We start from the raw sequence: 19,181 nt of genomic DNA, 5'->3' as shown, positions 1-19,181 counted from the left end.
GCGGGGCTGTAGAATCAATACAGACTGAGTTTCTCCTTCTTCTTTTTTTTATTGGATGCTGGTGTGCCGCGGGATTTTTGTCAAGGTTAAAGTGTGCCGTGGCTCAAAAAAGGTTGAAAAACACTGCTGTATTCAACAAAAATGCTGCAGTTCCTCAAAAGACCACTGGAGGCAGGTTGTGGAAAGGAGCCATTTCAAATGGTTATGCTAAAAAGCTGGAGGTGATTTTCTTTTTAACATTATTTTGATTTTATCAGACGTTGTCCTCCCTAATAGACATTTTCAGAAAATTGTTTAAGTCCCACTCCAATAAAAAATTGTGTTTTTGCAGCATTTTTCTCATAAACGAGGACAAATCATGAGAAAAATTAAGATTAAAATTGCCTTTCTTAGTATTTCTTTATCAAAATCCTGGTGAATCAGGAGCAGACGCTGTTTGAAATGGCTTGAAAGGGTTACTTAGGGCCTACAAGAGCAACCCACAAGCTCCCTGCTTCATTGTGATGCATCCGCTAACTGTTGAAAAGATCCATGATTGTTTTCCTTTTCCTCGTCCAAAGCAGCATCTGGCTCAAACTGATAGCTCCAGTACTGCTCGCCATTCTTGTTGTATCGGTAATGTTGGTCTGGGGTGGGCAGTGAGCTAGCAAGAGAGAGTGTGAGCTAAGAGATCATGGGAAATGTGCAGAGGCTTACTTCCAAGCCAACAGTCCCGTCCAAATTTCTAATGAACTCCAGCCGCTTTGCAGAAAACTATATCCTGAAACATGACACCGATTTTTTTTATTCTGTCCAAAATGGCATCATTTTAATTAAAAGACCACTGGGAACACTTTTACTATAGATCAAAAGACGATCAGACTGGGACTTCAGAGTGGGCAGGGCAAATGTAATTTTCCAGTCAGTCCCACTTCAGGGTTTATTAGTGGTTTTTGTTTTCTGAGGATGATCAATAGCCTCTCCATTTTGGTACTTAATAAATGATCTGCCCTTTATATAATAGGAACTGCATAAGACAACTATTCCAAAACATATACAAAAGAAATGTCTCAGTATGGGTGGAATGATAAAAGTTTGCTTCTTTCCTTTCCATGTCAAGCAACAGATCAAATTCTAGGCTTTATTTGACAATCATTATATTTATTGTGTCTATCGGGACTTGTGTGTGTACTGTATGCATCACTGCAGAAAAGCCTATGACTATGAATAATTACACTGTTTAGAAGATGGCATCACTTTCTATCCTCTTTGTTGTTTTTTTCTTTATATTCTAATGCATTGTTTTATATGTGAAATGGGTTTGACGTATGTGTGTTTTGTAGTTTCTTATTGTATTATTCCATTATTTTTAATACTTGAAATAAATCCAATCACATTTTTGAATTTAAAAAATGCACTCAAACTGTGATCAGTTGATCCGACAGCTGTTTGCTATTCATCAATAACTGCTTCCTCAGTTTTGAAGTCAGATAGAAACTAGTGTTCTTTTTCTAGTGGGGGTTTCTGTTCGGTGGCAGAATCTGCTGTTCAGCTGACTTTCTGTTCATTTTTACATCATGACATGGGGCGCTTGTTCTCTGGCTCAGGAGCAGAGTTCCCATTTGTTGATCTTGGACGCGTATAAAGATGGGAAGTGCCCCGCTAGAGTCAAAACATTAGAAGAATTGCAGAGTTAGCTGCTGGTAGCGGGTAACCCATGGTTGCTGGGAGACGGTGGAACTGGAGCATGTCCACTCAGCGAATCGTTTTCCCTCGCATTGCATGGGGTGGAGATATCTGTCGGGGGTCACTGGGCAGAGGATTACCCCCCCTGCTCCTTGCTTCCATGCTGAGCACACTGGACGTATCTTGGAGAGAAAGGGAGCCATCTAGGGAAAAGGACGGAGAGAACAGAGGAGGCTGGAGGGGGGGGTGAGGATCTGCGCCTGCTCACTGCGAGCACAGCAAGTGCAGCTTTCATCCGCTGCGGAGGCTGAGGCGGAGCGAGTTTGAGTGAGCAAACAGAAGCTTGCAGGGACGCTGTGAGAGTGGGATAGAAGAGAGGGGAACCGAGTTGGAACAGGAGCAGCATCCAGTCATGCCGGCGTATCTCTGCAGCTCCTAACCGCCCGCTTTTGCGGCATGTCGCAGCTCAGGCTGCCAGCGCTGCAACGCAGGTCATTTTTTTCCTCGTTTGGGAAAGCCGTGCTCCCCCGGGGAGGTGTGATTTTTCTGGCACCAAAGCTCGGCACTGCGGCAGCCGGATTCCAGTAAAGGAATGTAGCGGGAAGGTTGGGCACGGCTGAAAATCCTCCTCTCCACGCTTGGTGCTCCTGCCGTCTATCAGCCTCTGCATCTTGTCCTCCCTCCGTGCCTCGCTCCTGCTCTGTGTATGGAAGGTGAGGCTCTGGTAGGCTGTCAGTCAGCATGCGGCGCTGTGAACTGGCAGCTCGGTGCCCACAACACGCTATGGACGTTAGACACTCCTTGCAGTACTAATGAAAGGCTTCAAGCTCGCCTGGTAAGAACACGCAAAACCGAATGGGTTTGAAATATGCCAGTAATTCCTTTACAGCCGGGAAGCACATCCCAGACTCAGGCTACATGTCTTTTCATGCATTTCTGTGTCCTGCGACTTTATTGGCTACAAGTCTGCATCAACACTCATTTATCTGCACATTTTAACACGACAAATCCATCACTTTCTTTGCTTATCTCTGAATGGTTATGTAAAACTGAAATGAAGGCTAAAGGAAGACCAGTTGAACATGTGCACATCCAACAGTTCATCTGGGTGTGCTGCGCGCATTCTGCCTTTTTCCTCTGTGACTACAGCGACCCCGCTCTGCTCCCCTCTGGCGGGCTCAGTGTGAGCAGAGCGGCTGAGGAGAAGCACTCACGTGGCTGCCTGGAAAAGAGCAGGGCACATGCTCTCTCACCGCCTCACCCCGCTCAGGCTCACGCTTGTTTTCCCATCCCCGTCATTATCTTCACACGGACGAGCACTTCCATGGCCAGGTGGTTGGGCTAGCACTTTTTTTCCTTTTCCGACCTGTTTGTGCCAGAGCCTGCACTCTTTCTGCATATTTCCCATCATCCCTGCTTTTATCCTCTCATCCCGCTCGTGTTTGTTTATGCCCCTCCTCCTCCTCCTCTTGCTTGATATTTTTAGAGACGAATTACCAAGCACTGCAGGAGAAAAGAACAAAAAATGGGGGGGTAGTTTCGGCAACGTGTGTCCCTCTTTCTTCCTTTTCACTTTCAGGAGGACCTCATCTGTTCCCCACACGGGACCACTTTTCTCCTAAGTCTCCATCTTTCTTTCATTATTTCTAAATTTATCCGCGGCTTTTTTTGTGCTTTCATCCTTCTATTATCTATGCTCCCATTTTTTTAAATCCTGGTTTCTTTTTACTGAGTCTCCCCTCAGGGCATCATTAAATTAACCAGATTGAGTGCATACAGTTTAAATTTTATTTTATTTATTTTTTACAATCTATCATTTTCTACCATAGAAACTCTGTTGAACCTCAGACTGTCCCTAGTTAATCTGTTTGTGGCGCCCTGACGGACACAGGTTTCTTTACACCCAACAGCCATCTGTTCCTGTCACATGGAGCAGACCTGTCTGGCTTGAGTGTATTTGCAGATTTGTTCCTCTTTGTTGTTATATAACATCATGTAAACATGTTTGAGGCTAAAATTGAAAGAATCCCGCATACATTTCACTATTATTTTAGACTATGTAGTCAAAATGACGTGACAAGGAAGTCAGTCTGTCAATCAGTACCTGAGCCACTGCAGTTGTTGTCCCGAGTGACACGGTGCAACAGCCGCTTATTGCTCTGATTAGGGTGGATTCAGTGGTTTAGAGCCCTGCAGGCTCTTTGAAGGGGTCAGGCTTTGTTGAATCATCTCTCCTTGTAGATTATGTAGCTCTGATTGATGACTGTGCTCATTTCACAAACAGCACGCCCACTTTACTGTAAGTCAGCTACGATGCAGCTACTTATCAATGGCAAACCTAACATGTATGACAAAGGGCATAATGGTGTGCAGTGAAGATGATTCAGAGGATGGGACTTTGAATGTGTAATGTGTGAGTAATGAGGGCAGTATTCCAGTTAACTCTACAGTTTCACTCTGTTTATCTAAGAATGTGGTTAGAACTTTGCATCAGATTGGGGGGTTTTATTTTTCAAACTTTTTTTTTAGAAAGGACGTTGTCCTCAACACTTGATGATCCGGGTTCACTAACCGTCACTTAAAGCCCCACTCTGATCATATTTTGATCTAACCCTTGTGCTGTCTTATGGGGTCCAGATGACCCCACCCTTACATTGATGTGTTCACCCTACCATGACAAAGGTGGATAAAGGTGAAGAGGATTTCATGTAATCCATGGACACCAGTGAAGATCACAAATCATTGAAGAAAAAAGGTTCAGCGCACTGTCTAGTGGGTCTAGATGACCCAACTCCCAATGTTGAAGTGCCTTGGATAGCACAAGGGCTAACGTAAAAGCATGCCCAGTGGTCTTTTAATTATCATTATGCTGCTTTTAGACCAAAATCCAAAAAAACCTGTGTCGTTTTGGAACATAGTTTCTGCTAAGCAGTTGTTCATCAGACATTTACCTCTGAGTAGTGGGCAGGAATGAGCAACCCCTCTTCCCCTCCCCGTTGCTGAGAGCTTTCTGTTTTCATGCTCTTCCGCTAGCTTACAGACCCTCACACCCATAACCCATTACCGATGCAACAAGAATTCAAGCAATATTGGAGCAATCCAGCTGCACAGTTTTGTCTAGTTGTCATGAGAATGTAGCAGAGCAAGGAGCTTGAGCTACTATTTCACACCTGCAAGCTTTTTTTTTGTCTGCTCCTGATTCACAACAATGTGAATAAAGAAATGCTCATCAATGGAATTTTGAGCTTAATTTTCTTTGTTTATGTCCTCCATCATGAGATGAATACCACAAGAACATGTTAAAAACAGCATTTTCATCAGAGTGGGTATTTAAATGAAATGATGAATATTTTAGAAACAGAATCAATACTGCGTTGGCTATGTGGTGATGTCTGGTCAGACATGGGTCAGAAGTGTTTTCAGAATGGAACTGTGAGTGGTTGGAAATCACATTAGACAGATTATTTTTACATTACTTGTCAGAAGAGGACAAAGAGATAAGGAACGAAGGGGAAGCCAGAGGAAGAAACAGTGTGTGTTTGTGTGTGTGTGCACATGTTTGCGTGTGTGACCACCAGGGAAAGAGGGAGATGGCTCTGGATTTGGCGACGGTCCCAGTGCATGAATGTTTGCTCTTGGTATGACATTTGGTGTGACTTAAATCTACGTGCACGCACACATACGTATGGATGCCGGGTTGCAGATGTGCAACAACAGCTGCAGCAACAGAAAGGCTACAGCCAACCAGAGGATGAGCTTATTCACTGCACGTGGCTCTGGGGATGGACCCCTTATGCATTTGGACAGACTTTTATGCAGGCTTTCTAAACAGCCACACATATCTGTACTGTAAAATTAAGCCTCATTTTCAAGTAACAAAAGACGAGATTCGGTTTTTAGCCTAAAAACTATATCAAGAGAGCCACTCCTCCTGCTCACTTGTTTACCATATTTTGTTTTTATCTTCATGTTTTTAATCCTCATGAATATTTTATTTTGTGCAGTGTTCATGGGAAAGGCACTTGTAAAAAAAATCTCTTAGTAATATTATTGTAAATATTTGTCTGTAATTTTTTTTCATAGCTGGAAAAAAAATTCAGGCTTTAATAGGTTACGTCTTATGGCTAATTTTACATTTTGTTTGGCTTTTTTTTTCCCTTTTATGACAGCAGAATTCATTTCTTTGTTTACATAAAAACGGAAAAATACAAATGAAAAACTTCAGCTTAGTTTGAACTAAGTAAGGGAAAATGGCAGACGAAGTGAGCATTATCAGAAACAAACACACGCCATGGAAGCCTGAATGCAAAGCTGAGGATGGTTGCTTCCGCAAAGGGGGTTAATTTCTGATAATGCACACTTCAAAGGCCATTAACCCGTTTATACAACATGGTCACTTGCAAAAGAAAGAAATAATCAGTTTTTAGTCTTTTATTCTTGTTATTTTTTCAGTTTAGATCGCTTTTTTCACAAAAAAGTGAACTATTTGTTACGTGGTGCGGCGCGTTTTCATGTTACCGTGACAACACACAGCTGGTGCACATTATCATGACAACCTGCCGCTTAGCCAGCTGAAACGGCACAGACGTCGACTGCAGCAGCAAAGGAAAGCGATACAGATGCTGATCGTCACGATGTGTTAAATAAAGCATCAGTTCAGAGAGAAAGTTCACCTCTTACCACTTTTTTTTGTCCAAATGATAAAGCAAAAAGTTGTTTTAAAGAAGCCAGCGCAGTGATACAAAACATTTAAGCTTTGTGAGCGAAACTTTTTTTTAGGTGTCCATTATCACTGTGCATTATCACTTTTTAATTCACACCCAGCAGCCAATCAGTATCGAGTATTCACCCTGGTATAATACTTGTTAATTACCTTTTAAAATCTATTAATGTCATTTAAAAGTATTTCAAAAGAAGCATGCACCCAAAATTAACCATACTCTAGTATAATAATTGTACAAAATAAGAAAAAAGTCAATATGGAAAATCCTGGAAACAAAAATATGTGCCTTAATGTTGTGGGATAATTTTGACTACTTTTTACACAAATCTCCAAATACCTTCATCTAAAAGGTTTTCAGGTTTCACCATTTTCCAAAGGTTGCTAATGCCGTGCCGTGGGAGGGCCCCATCATTAATGGACTTCAAGTTTCATTCAGGGACAAACAGTGGTGGCTGCCGCTCTCTAATAGATGCGTGATTGAAAGAGTGTACATTAGCGTGCGCTTGTTCATAAAGCTTATCCAAACAACGGGGCCTTTTTGCTAACAAGCCTTTATAGAATAACCAAGGCTTTCCCTGATCCTTGCCACTGTGCTCATGCACAAAGCTCATCGGTTACACAGTTCATTCACTTTATGTCACCAGGAACTTTAGTGCTTTTGTGAATTTGGTAGCATCAGAAATAAAGCTGATATTCTTTCCAATTTTATTTGAGACATGGTGCTCTAGATTTCAGCGCAAAGACTGAACAAAATCGCAGTAGATTCACACATTTCTAAAAATTGACCGTAAAATGTTGATGATAAAGCCGAACCACGTTGATTCAGTTAATGAAACAAACATTTGAAGCCTGATCAGATTTTAGTGTAGATTTTGTCACCGTGGGAGGAAAAAAGGGGAGAATACTCCTTGATCTCTAAACATCATCCATGTCTTCCGTGCAATGTAATGAAACCCACACAGACAGAAATATGAAGTATCTTCTGTAAATCCAACTATTGTTCACATCTGTGTTTATGAAGCTAGGAGCTAAGTCCAGTAGGGGAAGCAGCAATCCGGGCTTATCAATGACTTGTGACGTAAATAATTATTTTGTTCGCACAAATTAATTAATCGTGGGAACGGAATATTATTTTGTGGGAACAGGATACTATTTTGTTCGCACAACTTGATTATTTTCTGAGAACAAGATATTAACTTGTGGGAACGAGATATTAACTTGTGGCAACATGATATATTTTATTTTATCCATGTCAGGACACAGGCTCCATAGCCTGAATCTGCTTCTGTTAAGCGAAGGCGGGGTTCATCCTGGATAGGTTGCCACTCTGTTGCAGGGAGGTTGGGGACCAGCTACAACAATTTTTTTTTAAACAGCATGACTGCAACTGTATATATTTTATTTTTTTGCCTTTGTGCTAATGTTTTATCATCCTCCCCTACCCAGTGGCTACTGTGATTTTGCCCAACCTGCCCCTCTCCTCCTTCAGATGTCAGTGGCTGTGCCTCGTCCGACAGAGATAAAGTATCCCACAGGAACTTAATGTGGCTGCCAGTTTCCTGTCTCCTGCAGCCTCCTTCCTCACCAAGTACTGGTTTTGAATATAAATTGGTGCTAAATTTGATGTGTTTTTTAAAAGATCATTGCATCTACAAGCATAGGAGATGACAGCATCTGTAGGAAACCTAGGATTGGCTCAGGCCTGACACTGTTCAGTTCCCTCTCTGCAAGAATAATTCGGCATTTAAATTAAGCCTCAAACTAATTGCTTGTGGGACAAGTTAAAAAGTTAGGAAAAGGTTGTGACACACTTAATTTTTAGTAGAAACTGTTTCTTGATACTTTGAAATTCCATATTTGGAAAAAGATGAAGACACTGAGCCCAAGCAGGAGCACCTTTGGGCATGTGGACAGTGAAGAAGGGCACCTAAAATCTGTGACTCTGCAGTGATGGTTTGGGCTGCAGTACGTCCCACTTTTAAAACACACAAACACAGTGCTCCGGTTCTGCCTTTGTCCCCTCTAGTTGGGTCCCGTTCGTGTACACATGAATGGCTTGACGGGCTGCCATGGAAACTGCACGGCCACCACAGCCGGGCTAGCAGACATTTCCGACCCAGCCAGGCGTCGACGCATTGATGTTGCCATGCCAACTTTGTAAACAACATGCCTTCTCAAAAAGATGCTATGGTATCTTTTCATGTGGGGTTGTGATTCTCTCACACTTCTACTAGATTTTTTTTTTTGAAAACTCAAAGTTAAAAGGAAACCGTTTTGGCTCTGCTCTGTTGTTGTTCAGTCTGTTCTATGTTTATGAGTATGTTGTAGTTTCGACCATTATGACGACAATGAGAGTAGAGGTCCCCTAAGTAGGTCAGTGGTTGGTGTGAAGCTGGGCAGGCTTATCTGGGCACACATTGGTCCAGCTCAGTGGACCAGTTTTTTGTTTGACTGCAGGGCTTTCCTGAGTACTCCCACAGAGACGAACAGGAAAATCCGGTCAGGTTTTTCCAGCGACACAGCTAAAACCATGCAGTTTACTTCTTCACAGAGAAACACAGATAATCCGTGAGCTGATTATCCATCTTAATGCATTCATAGAGATGATTAATTCCTTTACATCATTTTTTTTTTTGGCAAGATCCAGTTGTTTTTAAGACATGTCTCTTAAAATATAAAATAGTCTTTTGGGACAAAAGAAAACAGGACAAAAAATAAAAATATAAAAACAACAGCTATGGTGCAGATTAGAGGTTTCTGTGCCTCTTAATTAATAAGTAAAGAAGAAAAAAAACACTAAAAAAAAGTTGAATATCCTAAGTTACATGTGCTTATGATGAAAAGGTTTGTCCCTAAGGAGTTGATGAGTTGAAAAATTTGAAAACGTTAAATTTTCCAAAGTTATTTTATAATTCAGTAAGTCAGTAAGTATGGAAGCGATTGTGTAGCGTAATTAAAAATAAAAGTCAAAACCAGAAATGCTTTTTCATTTTCAAAATGTAGCTGCATTTTTTGACTCAAAATTCAAATGAAAAAGCAATCCACCAAAATGCTTTTTCATTTTCTTCTTCAACACTGCTTATTCCGTCACTTAATTAAAATGATAATGAAAGGCATATATGACATTTCATTTTCAACAAGTTCTCTGGTAAATGTGTAGCAAAAATCATTTAGAAATGTCTAATTTGACAATTAAAATGGATTAACAGAAATGCTTTTTCATTTTCAAAATGTAACTGCATCAAATGACTCAAAATTAAAATGAAAAATCAATACTTCAAAATGCTTTTTCATTTTCTACTTAAAAACCGCTTATTCTGTGTCATAATTAAAATGAAAATGCAAAGAGAGGATTGCATTTTCATTTTAACATCCACCCTGCGAATAGTGTCGCATTATTCAATTCAACTTAGCATTTCCAGAGGGAAGGCGGGGCGATGACGTCAGTGCTATCTCCGTGTGTCCGGCTGCTAAGAGACTCATGCTAAGAGCAGTGGAGCTTTGTGTTAGCGGTAGAGGAGAGGGCTTTGTGACTGTTGTCTAATCGTGGTGATTGTACACCGTTTCTCGGGACTTTGTAGCAGCATTTCCGCCTTCTGCGGTTCAGAGTTTGGGACCACAGCCTCCTTCGGAAGCCCCGCTGTCCGCAGCCGGTTCGAAGCTCCTCCCTCGGACTAGCTTTGTCTTCGGACAGAGCTAAACCCGGCCCGCTAGCCCGGAGACAAAGCTAGCCTGGGAAGCTTTGAAGCGCAGGAGGAGGAAGCGCTGCTACGCAGACCTAAGAGACTGTAAATCATCATATACGTTTGTGTTTCCAGTGGTGTACAGACAAAATAAAGGATGTTATTCCCACATATTTACATCCAAGTTGCTCATTGCTGGATTGACTGCCTGGAGTTCTGTTCCTTCACAGCTAATGTTTTTAGCATATTAGCCTAATGCTAACCCTTCTTTCGGGTCCTTGCAGCCAAGAAAAAAGCAATGACCGCACGGATTAAAAAAATGATGAGCAAGCATAATAATCACACATAATAATAATCACAACAGTAATAAAGCACATTTAGAAGATGGTCTCCTGCAGCTTCACGCTGATTTTGCTGTTCGATGACAGCTGGAGCCCCATCAACAGATTTCGCCATGCTAAGCGTTTGCACCAACACATATCTTCTAAATGTTCTTTTATTATTGTATTACTGTCTTGGGTGCTCCTGGTCTTTCTAAATGAATTTTGCTACACATTTACCAGACAACTTTTGAAAATGAAATGTTAAATACCATTTTCATTATCATTTCAATTAAGTGACAGAATAAGCAGTGTTGAGGAAGAAAATGAAAAAGCATTTTGGTGGATTGCTTTTGAGTAAAAAAATGCAGCTTCATTTTGAAAATGAAAAAGCATTTCTGGTTTTGACTTTTATTTTTATTTATGCTACACAATCGCTTCCATAAGTAAGTAACTTTTCACTGAGAGCTACTACCAAAGTGCTTTGCAAAGTTAAAACATGATACAACCGAAGAACTAATACAAGCTGCATGTAAGTAAACACAATACATAAAATTTATTCTAACAAACTAAGTAAAACTCAAGTAAAAGATAAAATATGTCAGCTTAAGGTTCTTCAAGATAAAAATACTACAACTTGAGTTTTAAAAACTCAATTTTTAAGTTGTCACTATTTTCGAATTATCAACGTAATTGCAGTTATTTAACTTTTTTAATTTTATACGTTTTTTGCAATGTTGTTTCAAATTTGTGTTCTCTTGTTTATAGTAGCAGTTGTTTTCTAAAAATAACCAGTGATATGTCATAGATGTTTTAAGGCGGTAAGGCTCCTCACTAAACACTTTATACACTTTGTCAGACAGACATGAAGGTTTTCAGACGTTTCTGTCTTGTTTAAACTCTCAAAGTACAAACCTTTGCAGGAAATTAAGTCCAGTATTATAGAACAAAAACAAAGATCTGATCGCTGATTTACGGCAGGGAGGAGATTGATTAAGAGGGCCAACAAATCCACGAGACCACTAAAGGTGAACCGCTATGTAGCGAGGGACCACTGCACTGATATGAAGGAGAATTGTGTGACCGAAAGCTAAAGCTTATAAAAAAAAAAGTCTAAAAGGATTTTAGAAAAGATGTTAAAACATCTTTGATTGATTGCATTTTTAAATTGTCTTTTATTTTGACAGCGTTTAAAGTGCTGTTTATAAATTCTAATTGGCAAAAGAAATTTGCTAGCTATGTTTTCTAAAAAAAAATACAGTAGGTTTCATTCTATGCGGTGACACTTCCCTTCTAAAAGAGTAAATGCATTATCATTTAAAATGATCAGTGATGAAAGTCAGGTAAGGAAAAAATCCCTGAACTTTTCTTTGAGCGATATGGCGGGCACAGAGCGAAATTTTGGAAAAATACGTGGTCTTAGATGCATCCTGGTGCATTCTGGCAGCTAGTTATTCACTTCTTTATCAAGAAACTAAGACTAATTGGAGCATCATGATTTGTCATTCAAACCCCTAGTTTGACTCTCCATTAAGGACTTGCTGGTCCTAAAAAAGAATTTGGAAAATTGCTCAAAGTAACACAATCCTACAATCTACGCTTTTCCTTAAAGCTGCAAAACATACAATTGCTAAAATATAGTAACATCAAAGCCCCAAATGGCAAAAAGAACACCAGTAACTATGATATTCTATGAAAATACCTCAGTTATTTATACATTATTTCTGCTTTAGAAATGACTGATGTACAACATCCACTTGCACTGTTTTCTCAAACTATAATTACATCAAAATATGGGATCTACTTTAAACTATAATTCTATAACATAATACATAAATTCTTTAACACCAATACTAAGTAATCTGGGAAATATCAAAACAAACATACAAACTAAACTAAACATTGTAAACATTATTTTTTAAGGGAGTGCGGGTCCAAACCATCAAATACTTATAATTAATGTCAACTATACTGAACTAAATCATGGTAATTAGGAAATACAAATAAATTCAATAGAGAAATGTATTCAAAATAAAAACTGAAACTCAAAACTAAAATTGAAATTATTTCAAAATGTGGTTTTGAGATTATTTTACACAAAAAAGTATTTGACTTACACTACCTTAAAAATCTTTTTTTTCCAGCCAAGACCACTTCAATTTGTTTTTTATCGTCTTCTCACAACTGAGGTCGTGACCACGCTCAATAATGACGATGCCTGCCATTATTTTAACACAAATTTGATCGCAAACTCTTCAGATGTGTTTGTGAAAGTTTAGCGTGGGTCCGCCAGTTTTGGTCTCTAGGGAAGCGAGTCACGCTGACCACGTGGTGCAGACAGAGCCAATCAGACCCGTCGACGTATCCGAAAGCAACTAAAACGTCCCGTCATTGGTCAATTAGGCCGGGAAGACGAGAGATGGCCACGACCATAGAGGAAGCGATCTGCGGAGAAATATAGAAAATAAAGCTAAAATTAGCTGATTTCAGACCATTTTTTAATCCGGAAAGCGATTTGTCCGTAGAGATCAGGTCTTTATTTCCCGGAAAGTACGTTCGGTTTGCTCAAAAACCCGGATTTCCGGGAATTCCCGGAAGACTTTCATCACTGAATGATTTAAAAAAAATGTTTCATTCTTACATTAACATAGGGGATTTTTAAAGAAAAAGTACAATAAATGACTTGAAAAGTTCTAAAATCTAATTTTAAAGACTTTATAATTGAATTTGAAGTTTTTTAAGAGAAAATAATTTTGATTGGTGTATTTTGTAAAGGCGGATTCATGAAGCACTGATGCTGCAGCTTATTCCTTTTAATATGGTCAAAATGTGAGTCTGTGTAAAACCATGAATTGTGTTTCCCACAAAGCTTAGCCTTGCTTCATATGTGATTTAGAAGGAGCTCCTCATGTAAAGTGACCTGAAAGCTGGTGATGTCAGCTCCTCCATTCACCAAACACATGAATAATAGAGAGAGCAGCAGTCTCAGAGCTCCAGCTCTAAGTTAAGGTGGAATACAAAGTGAAAGCCATCTCTTTTTTTCATTTGATCTGTCTCCCTCTCCTTTTTGACCGACACATTCTTCCTGTGTTTCCTTTTTTTTTTCCGGTTGTTAGCGCGCAGCCATGGAAGCATGTAAACGCGGAGCGGAAATTGCAAAAGCGTCTGTTGGATTCTCAGGGGACGAGCAGAAAGATGATTTGAGGAGGGAGTGAAGTGGGCAGACAGATCGGACTGAAATAAACGCAGACGAGTTATTGATAGATGAGGAGGGGGAAAAAAACAAAAAACAAAGCTCGCCTGTTGGAAAAATACATCCTGTCTCTAACGCCCTTTGCTGCGTTCGCTTCTTTCTCGTCTTCCTCCCGGCATGCTGTGAAATCCCTTCACCCTCCTCTTGTTCATCCCCCATGGCTGTCTCCCATCTCCTCTTCCTCATCTGTGCATCCATCTCCTCTTCCTCCTCCTCCTGTGTCTCATCCAAGCCTCCTGCTGTTTGAATAAAGCCGTTTGAAAGAGGCTGATTGCTGCGGAGCGGCTCTTTACATGGCTATGAGCAGGTTGGTGATGGAACAACGCTCTGCCTGCCTGCCTGCCATCTTTTTAGCCTCGGTCTACAACGCAGATGGCTTTTGCGTCTCTGCGAGATCAACCTGTGCTTTTTAGAAAGAGAGCCCAAGAGGAACTCCAGTGCTTCTCCTTTGGCAGGTGGTGTTCAGGGCGATGTAAGCTGGTTATTAGGAGATCAGAGCTGACCAGGGAAGATCAGTCTTCCTTAAGCCTGCTCCAGTAAATCTCTCTGCCTGCCTCTTCCACCTCTCTTCATTTATCTGCCCAAGCGCCTTTCTTCTTTGACTCTGAGATAGCGTAGACAGCAGTCAGTGGGATGATCGGCTGGGAGACCAGGTCGTCAGCAGGGGCTGCCTGCGAGGACATGCTAGTGGCTGAGTCCGTAACGGTGGGCTGCCGCCGCCGCGATGGCTGCTACAGAGAGGTGCTGAGAGACTGTGTTTTTCAGCTGGGGTATGGTATACTCTGAGACACATGTATGTATGAGGGTGTTTGTAGACATTTGTGCCAGGGTGTGTGTGTGAAGAGAATGAGCGGGCGGGGTTGGATGGGTTTGGTTACATAATGTGCCCAGTTTATGGGTCCATTTAAATTTAGAGGGGTGTTTTTTTCTATTTTTCCATGTTAGTGCGTGCATATAAGCTTTATGGCGTTGCTAATTTTGTCTGATGCCAAGAGAGCAGCGTGTAACGTCCACATGGCTGTGTTTATGCCTTCGTCTGGGCTGTGTGCACCTCCCTGGCAGGGCACTCAGAGGATTGTTGTCGGTGAGCGCGGTGCTCCTCGTGGGCTTTTCCACACAAGCTGAGCCGAAGGGCCGCAGCCAGATGGGTATTTTCCAGGATCAGCAAAACTGTGAAAACAAGTGGGAGCCTCTAAAAGGCCCGGAACTCTGCTGCATTGTGAAGCTGAGCGTTTAGACAGCTTGAGCCAGTTGGATTTAGGGCTTTAGAGCTTATTTAAAGAAAAGGCTGAAACAAAGTGTTGCAAACAGAATGCTTGTTTCGTTTTGATTTTTTTTCTCCTTTTTTCATTCACAATCTAAGTTGAGCTTGACCTGTTTTTGAAAAGAGCGGCATCAATTAACATGTAACGAGCTCTATTTCTGTGATGCACTTAAATTTAGTAAAACGCCCACGGGGGAAACTTTATTTGTTGGATTGACTATATATTTGTTGGATTGACTATATTTTAAATGTGGAGATGTTTTTGGCTTTTGATGTGATATAGGGATTTTATCATTTAAAAAAAAAAAGTCCAACTTAAAACTCAATGGAAAATTGTGTAGCTCCTGAGGAGAAGAATTTGCTTATCTTTCTTGGTCAGAGAAAAACATACTTTTCTAATCACCATGTGTGTCAGATCAGCTTGTTAATGTTTGAACTTTCAAGTTTATCTTCAGGACAAAGTTATTTAAAAAATACATTTTCTACAAGAATTGCCAAAACATGACTTTTAATACCGGTAGTTTTGTTCTAACATTTGTACGGTGGCCCTGAAGTGCCAATCACACCAAGGAATCCCTCAATGCAAAAACATGTTAAAGATAATACATTTAATTAATTAAAAAAGCAAAAGAAAAAAACATTACACTTTACAAATCGATACAAAATTCCAGGTAACTAAAACACAATTCACAAAAAATTTAAATGAAATAAAAATAAAAAAACGTTTTTAACATTTTCTTTTGATTTCTGTAAATTATTATATTTTTCTTTTTTATGGAAACTGGAGAAGATAAGTCCTGTGTGTGGGACATCGCATGTAGCAAAACTGCAGATGTTTCATAATAATCATGAAACTTTTATTAGTATGCGGACATTCAAGACATATTTGAAAAAATTCAAATGTTTATATCCATTTATCGATGTCCCATAGTACCTGCCTTTTCTAGTTTCTTATTGTATTTCGATTTGAGCTCCTTATTTTAATTTCTGTAAATTATTTCCGTTTTCCAAAACATTTAATTTTTATGTCATTTAATTTTTTAGAAATCATTAAAAAACATTAAAAAACTTAATGTTTTTAACGATTTTTTTAAATTGTTATCATTAAAATGTATTTGCATCGAGTGATTTGTTGAGGTGATTTGCACTTCAGGGCCACCGTACATTTGGGAGTTAAAAAAAACGTGTACGGTAATCCAAACGGGATTACACAGCTTGGTAGTGGAAATAATAGTGTTTCATAAGGTTTGTATTCATGAACCAAATAATTCCTCTTGCTTGTAATTTATTCAATCTTATATCAGGAGAAAACTTTCTCTAGTTGGTATTTAATGTTATGCCAAATCTTTTTCATCTTATAAAACCTTTTTGGTACTTCTTTTTAAAAATCAACTGTATATGTTTCCTTCTTTCATTATCTGTTGTGTTTTCTAGACATTTTTAACTCATAGGTTTTAGACAGATGGACAGAGCACATTTTTTACTTTTCTATAATTGTATTTACTTCTTGGCTTTCACTTGCATCTATTTTTCTTATTTGTCCAAAAATATCAAATGCTTCATGTTTTTTTTCCCTTCTTACATGCTGGTTTGTTTGCACTTTGGCCTGTGTGTGAAACAACCTTAATCATGGAGATAAAATCATATAACCAGCTCTACGTATTTGTTTAGTAATAGTCTCTCGTGATAAAAATAAGGGATTTACAACAACACTGAGAAAAATACATTATTATTTAGTGATTAAAAACATAAAATATTTCCTTTTTGCCTGATTGTGGCCAAAATTGTCTACCTCGTGCTTGTATTCATAATATGCTATAAAAACTAGTGCAAAACTGAACTTTTCGGGGAGTTTGGTACTGGAAGTAATCTGTCCACTGATTAACAGCTGAATGCTTAACTTTTCATAATACGCCCACTTTATAAAAAACAAATATGGTTCAAAGATTGGTGCTGTTTGTGAATGTCTTGACTCTAAATTTAGCCAACTACAGTTTTTGTGTTCCAGTGATTTTCCCTTTTCACGTATTTATTTAAAAATCTACATCCACTTTAGGTTCAAGAATGAGAGTTTTTATGGATGTCCGTTTTCCTCAAAACCCCTTGTTTTATTATAACTAACTAAATTAAGTTAAATTGTGGATCCTTGCCATTGTCTGTTTGCCTATAGAGGAAACCATAAAAGGATCATTATCAAAATAATTCAGCAGGATAATTTTTGCAGATATGTCTCAGTTACTGATCTGTTTTTATTACGCAACCTTGATTGCCGTAAACACATTAGCGTACCTTCAACAGACTTCAGCGTGTCGAGCATGCTGTGGGAATGCTGTGTTCTGTCACTACACTCGTCTAATGAAACCACAAACATTCAATGAATCCCTCCGTCACTAAATGTACATAGTGCAAGAGTGATGTCAAAGCACAAAGCTCTATGGTCAAATCAGTATCCAGTGGAGTTCAATGTTCTGCCAAAAAATACTACTTAAGCCTTTACATTTGCATACTCTGGTACTGTTTTAAACCAGTTATGCACAACAATTACCAAGTGTCAACACTTTGACCTTTAAACTTGATTGTCGGACAAACAAAAGCTTCCTTGACCTGTATAGATGTGGCGTCCACATACACGCACATCACATTTTTGGTGCTATTGCCACAGTATTTAATTCTGCCCTGTGACTAAATGTATAGAGGGTCAGCTCAAATGTTAGCTCAGGTCTTAAAAGGTTGAAATACAAAGTATTCTTTAGTTGCTTGCCCACTTTAGAAAAATATCATAAACCCTGGGAGGGTTCTGGTTTATGAAGATAACTGATTTCTTGTTGTGTTTAGTGCTAAATTGGCTTTTTATAAATCTTACTATATTTTAGGGTCTATTCAGACTGGACTTTAAACTGTGCTTTAAAAGCGTGTCTCTTTGCATTTTCAGGGTTGACAAAACGATGTTGTCCTGCCTAAATCACAAACCTGCACTTATGTGCTATTCGGGGGGGATGTCACACTTCCCTCCTTACCGTTCTCATGCTGTCCTCTCCTACGTCCTCGCTACAGAAGTCACACAACAACACATTAGGCGCACCGCACCACAGGGCGCACCGTACATTTTGGAGAAGATTTACGACTTTTAAGTGCATCTTGTGGTCGTGAAAATACGGTATTTAAAGATTCACTGCGATGAAAATGAGGTTTTTAGTGATTTTTAAAATGCTCTTGTATTTTTCTGATGATGGAGGAGATATGTAGAGAACATTTCAGAGTATTTCTTTATTCAAATTCTTTTGAATCATAAGCTGGGTATCGCCAATATTGCTCGCTATTTTAATTACACCGGTAATGTTATGCTGAGGTTGTGAGGGGCTGTAAGCTAGTGGGAGAGAGTGTTAACAGATGGATGACGGGATGTGGCGCCGGGCTTTCTCCGCACCAACAGTCCCGCCCACAACTCAGAGGTGAATTTCTGATGAACTACTGCCGTTCTGCAGAAACTATGTTCTAGAAACCAACACGTTTTTTTTTTTAGTTAGTTTAAAACAGCACAATCATCATTAAAAGACCACTGGGAACTCATTAAAAATCGATCAAAAGATGATTGGAGCGGGTCTATAAGTTTTTCACAGCGTCCAAACTGTTACTACATTTTAATGTTATTTTTGTATTGTTAAGTTATATTAATAAATCTATGATTACACTCCCAGTCTTTTTAATTCTTCCTTCTGAACAGTGCTTGATGCTGTTATAGCCTTAAACAAGTTACACATTGAATGTTGAAACCTTCCTGCCATCGTCTCTGTGCACTGTTGCTATAGCGATGTTCATTCAAAGCTGTACTTTATTTGGTCATTTGTGCTCCCAGTGATATGGGCTTTTATTGTTAAAACTGTTTACCAGCTCTCTCAGGTCAATTATTTAGTGCAACTTTAGAACTCAACAGCTGCCACAGTTTTTTTTAAGAGGATTTCCCCTCCAAAGTGATTATGGTGTTTTGTTGTGCAGGCAGGTACCGTATCGCCAAAATAAAGGTCTTTTATTCCATGGATAAAGCCTGGATAAATTGTTGGTAATGCCTTTCTTTTCCCAAACATAACAGTCCAGAGAGGATTTCTATGGGATTAAACCACAGTTATCACTGTGGTTTATAAAGCAAACCGCTTTAAGTGACGGTTAGGGTCGCTCAGTTGTTTGCCTGGTAACGGATCCTTGCTTCTTCGTGATCTGCTGTCTTTTACATACAGTATCAGTAAAAGACAGGGGATCATTGAATGTTTCTTCT

At 39.5% G+C, this 19,181-nt stretch overlaps 1 protein-coding gene across 21 annotated transcripts in view; it reads left to right on the top strand.

Moving 5' to 3' along the window:
• Positions 1-19,181, top strand: part of gramd1b (GRAM domain containing 1B) — a 97,899-nt gene that overhangs the window by 41,103 nt on the left and 37,615 nt on the right. The window contains exon 1 of one of the 21 annotated variants that reach the window (XM_023961275.1): positions 1,678-2,500. The exons of 19 other annotated variants lie outside the window; for them this stretch is intronic. In XM_023961275.1, coding sequence (XP_023817043.1) covers positions 2,478-2,500 — 23 coding nt within the window. In that variant the 5' untranslated portion in view covers positions 1,678-2,477. Of the gene's footprint in view, positions 1-1,677; positions 2,501-14,201; positions 14,415-19,181 lie in introns of those variants that run through there. One more of the 21 variants, XM_023961271.1, reaches the window with a different exon arrangement.

Source organism: Oryzias latipes, chromosome 13, assembly GCF_002234675.1.
Source record: "Oryzias latipes chromosome 13, ASM223467v1".
Classification (NCBI taxonomy): Eukaryota; Metazoa; Chordata; class Actinopteri; order Beloniformes; family Adrianichthyidae; genus Oryzias; species Oryzias latipes.
The sequence above is the reverse complement of the archived record's forward strand: the minus strand, read 5'-3'. Positions and strand labels throughout refer to the sequence as shown.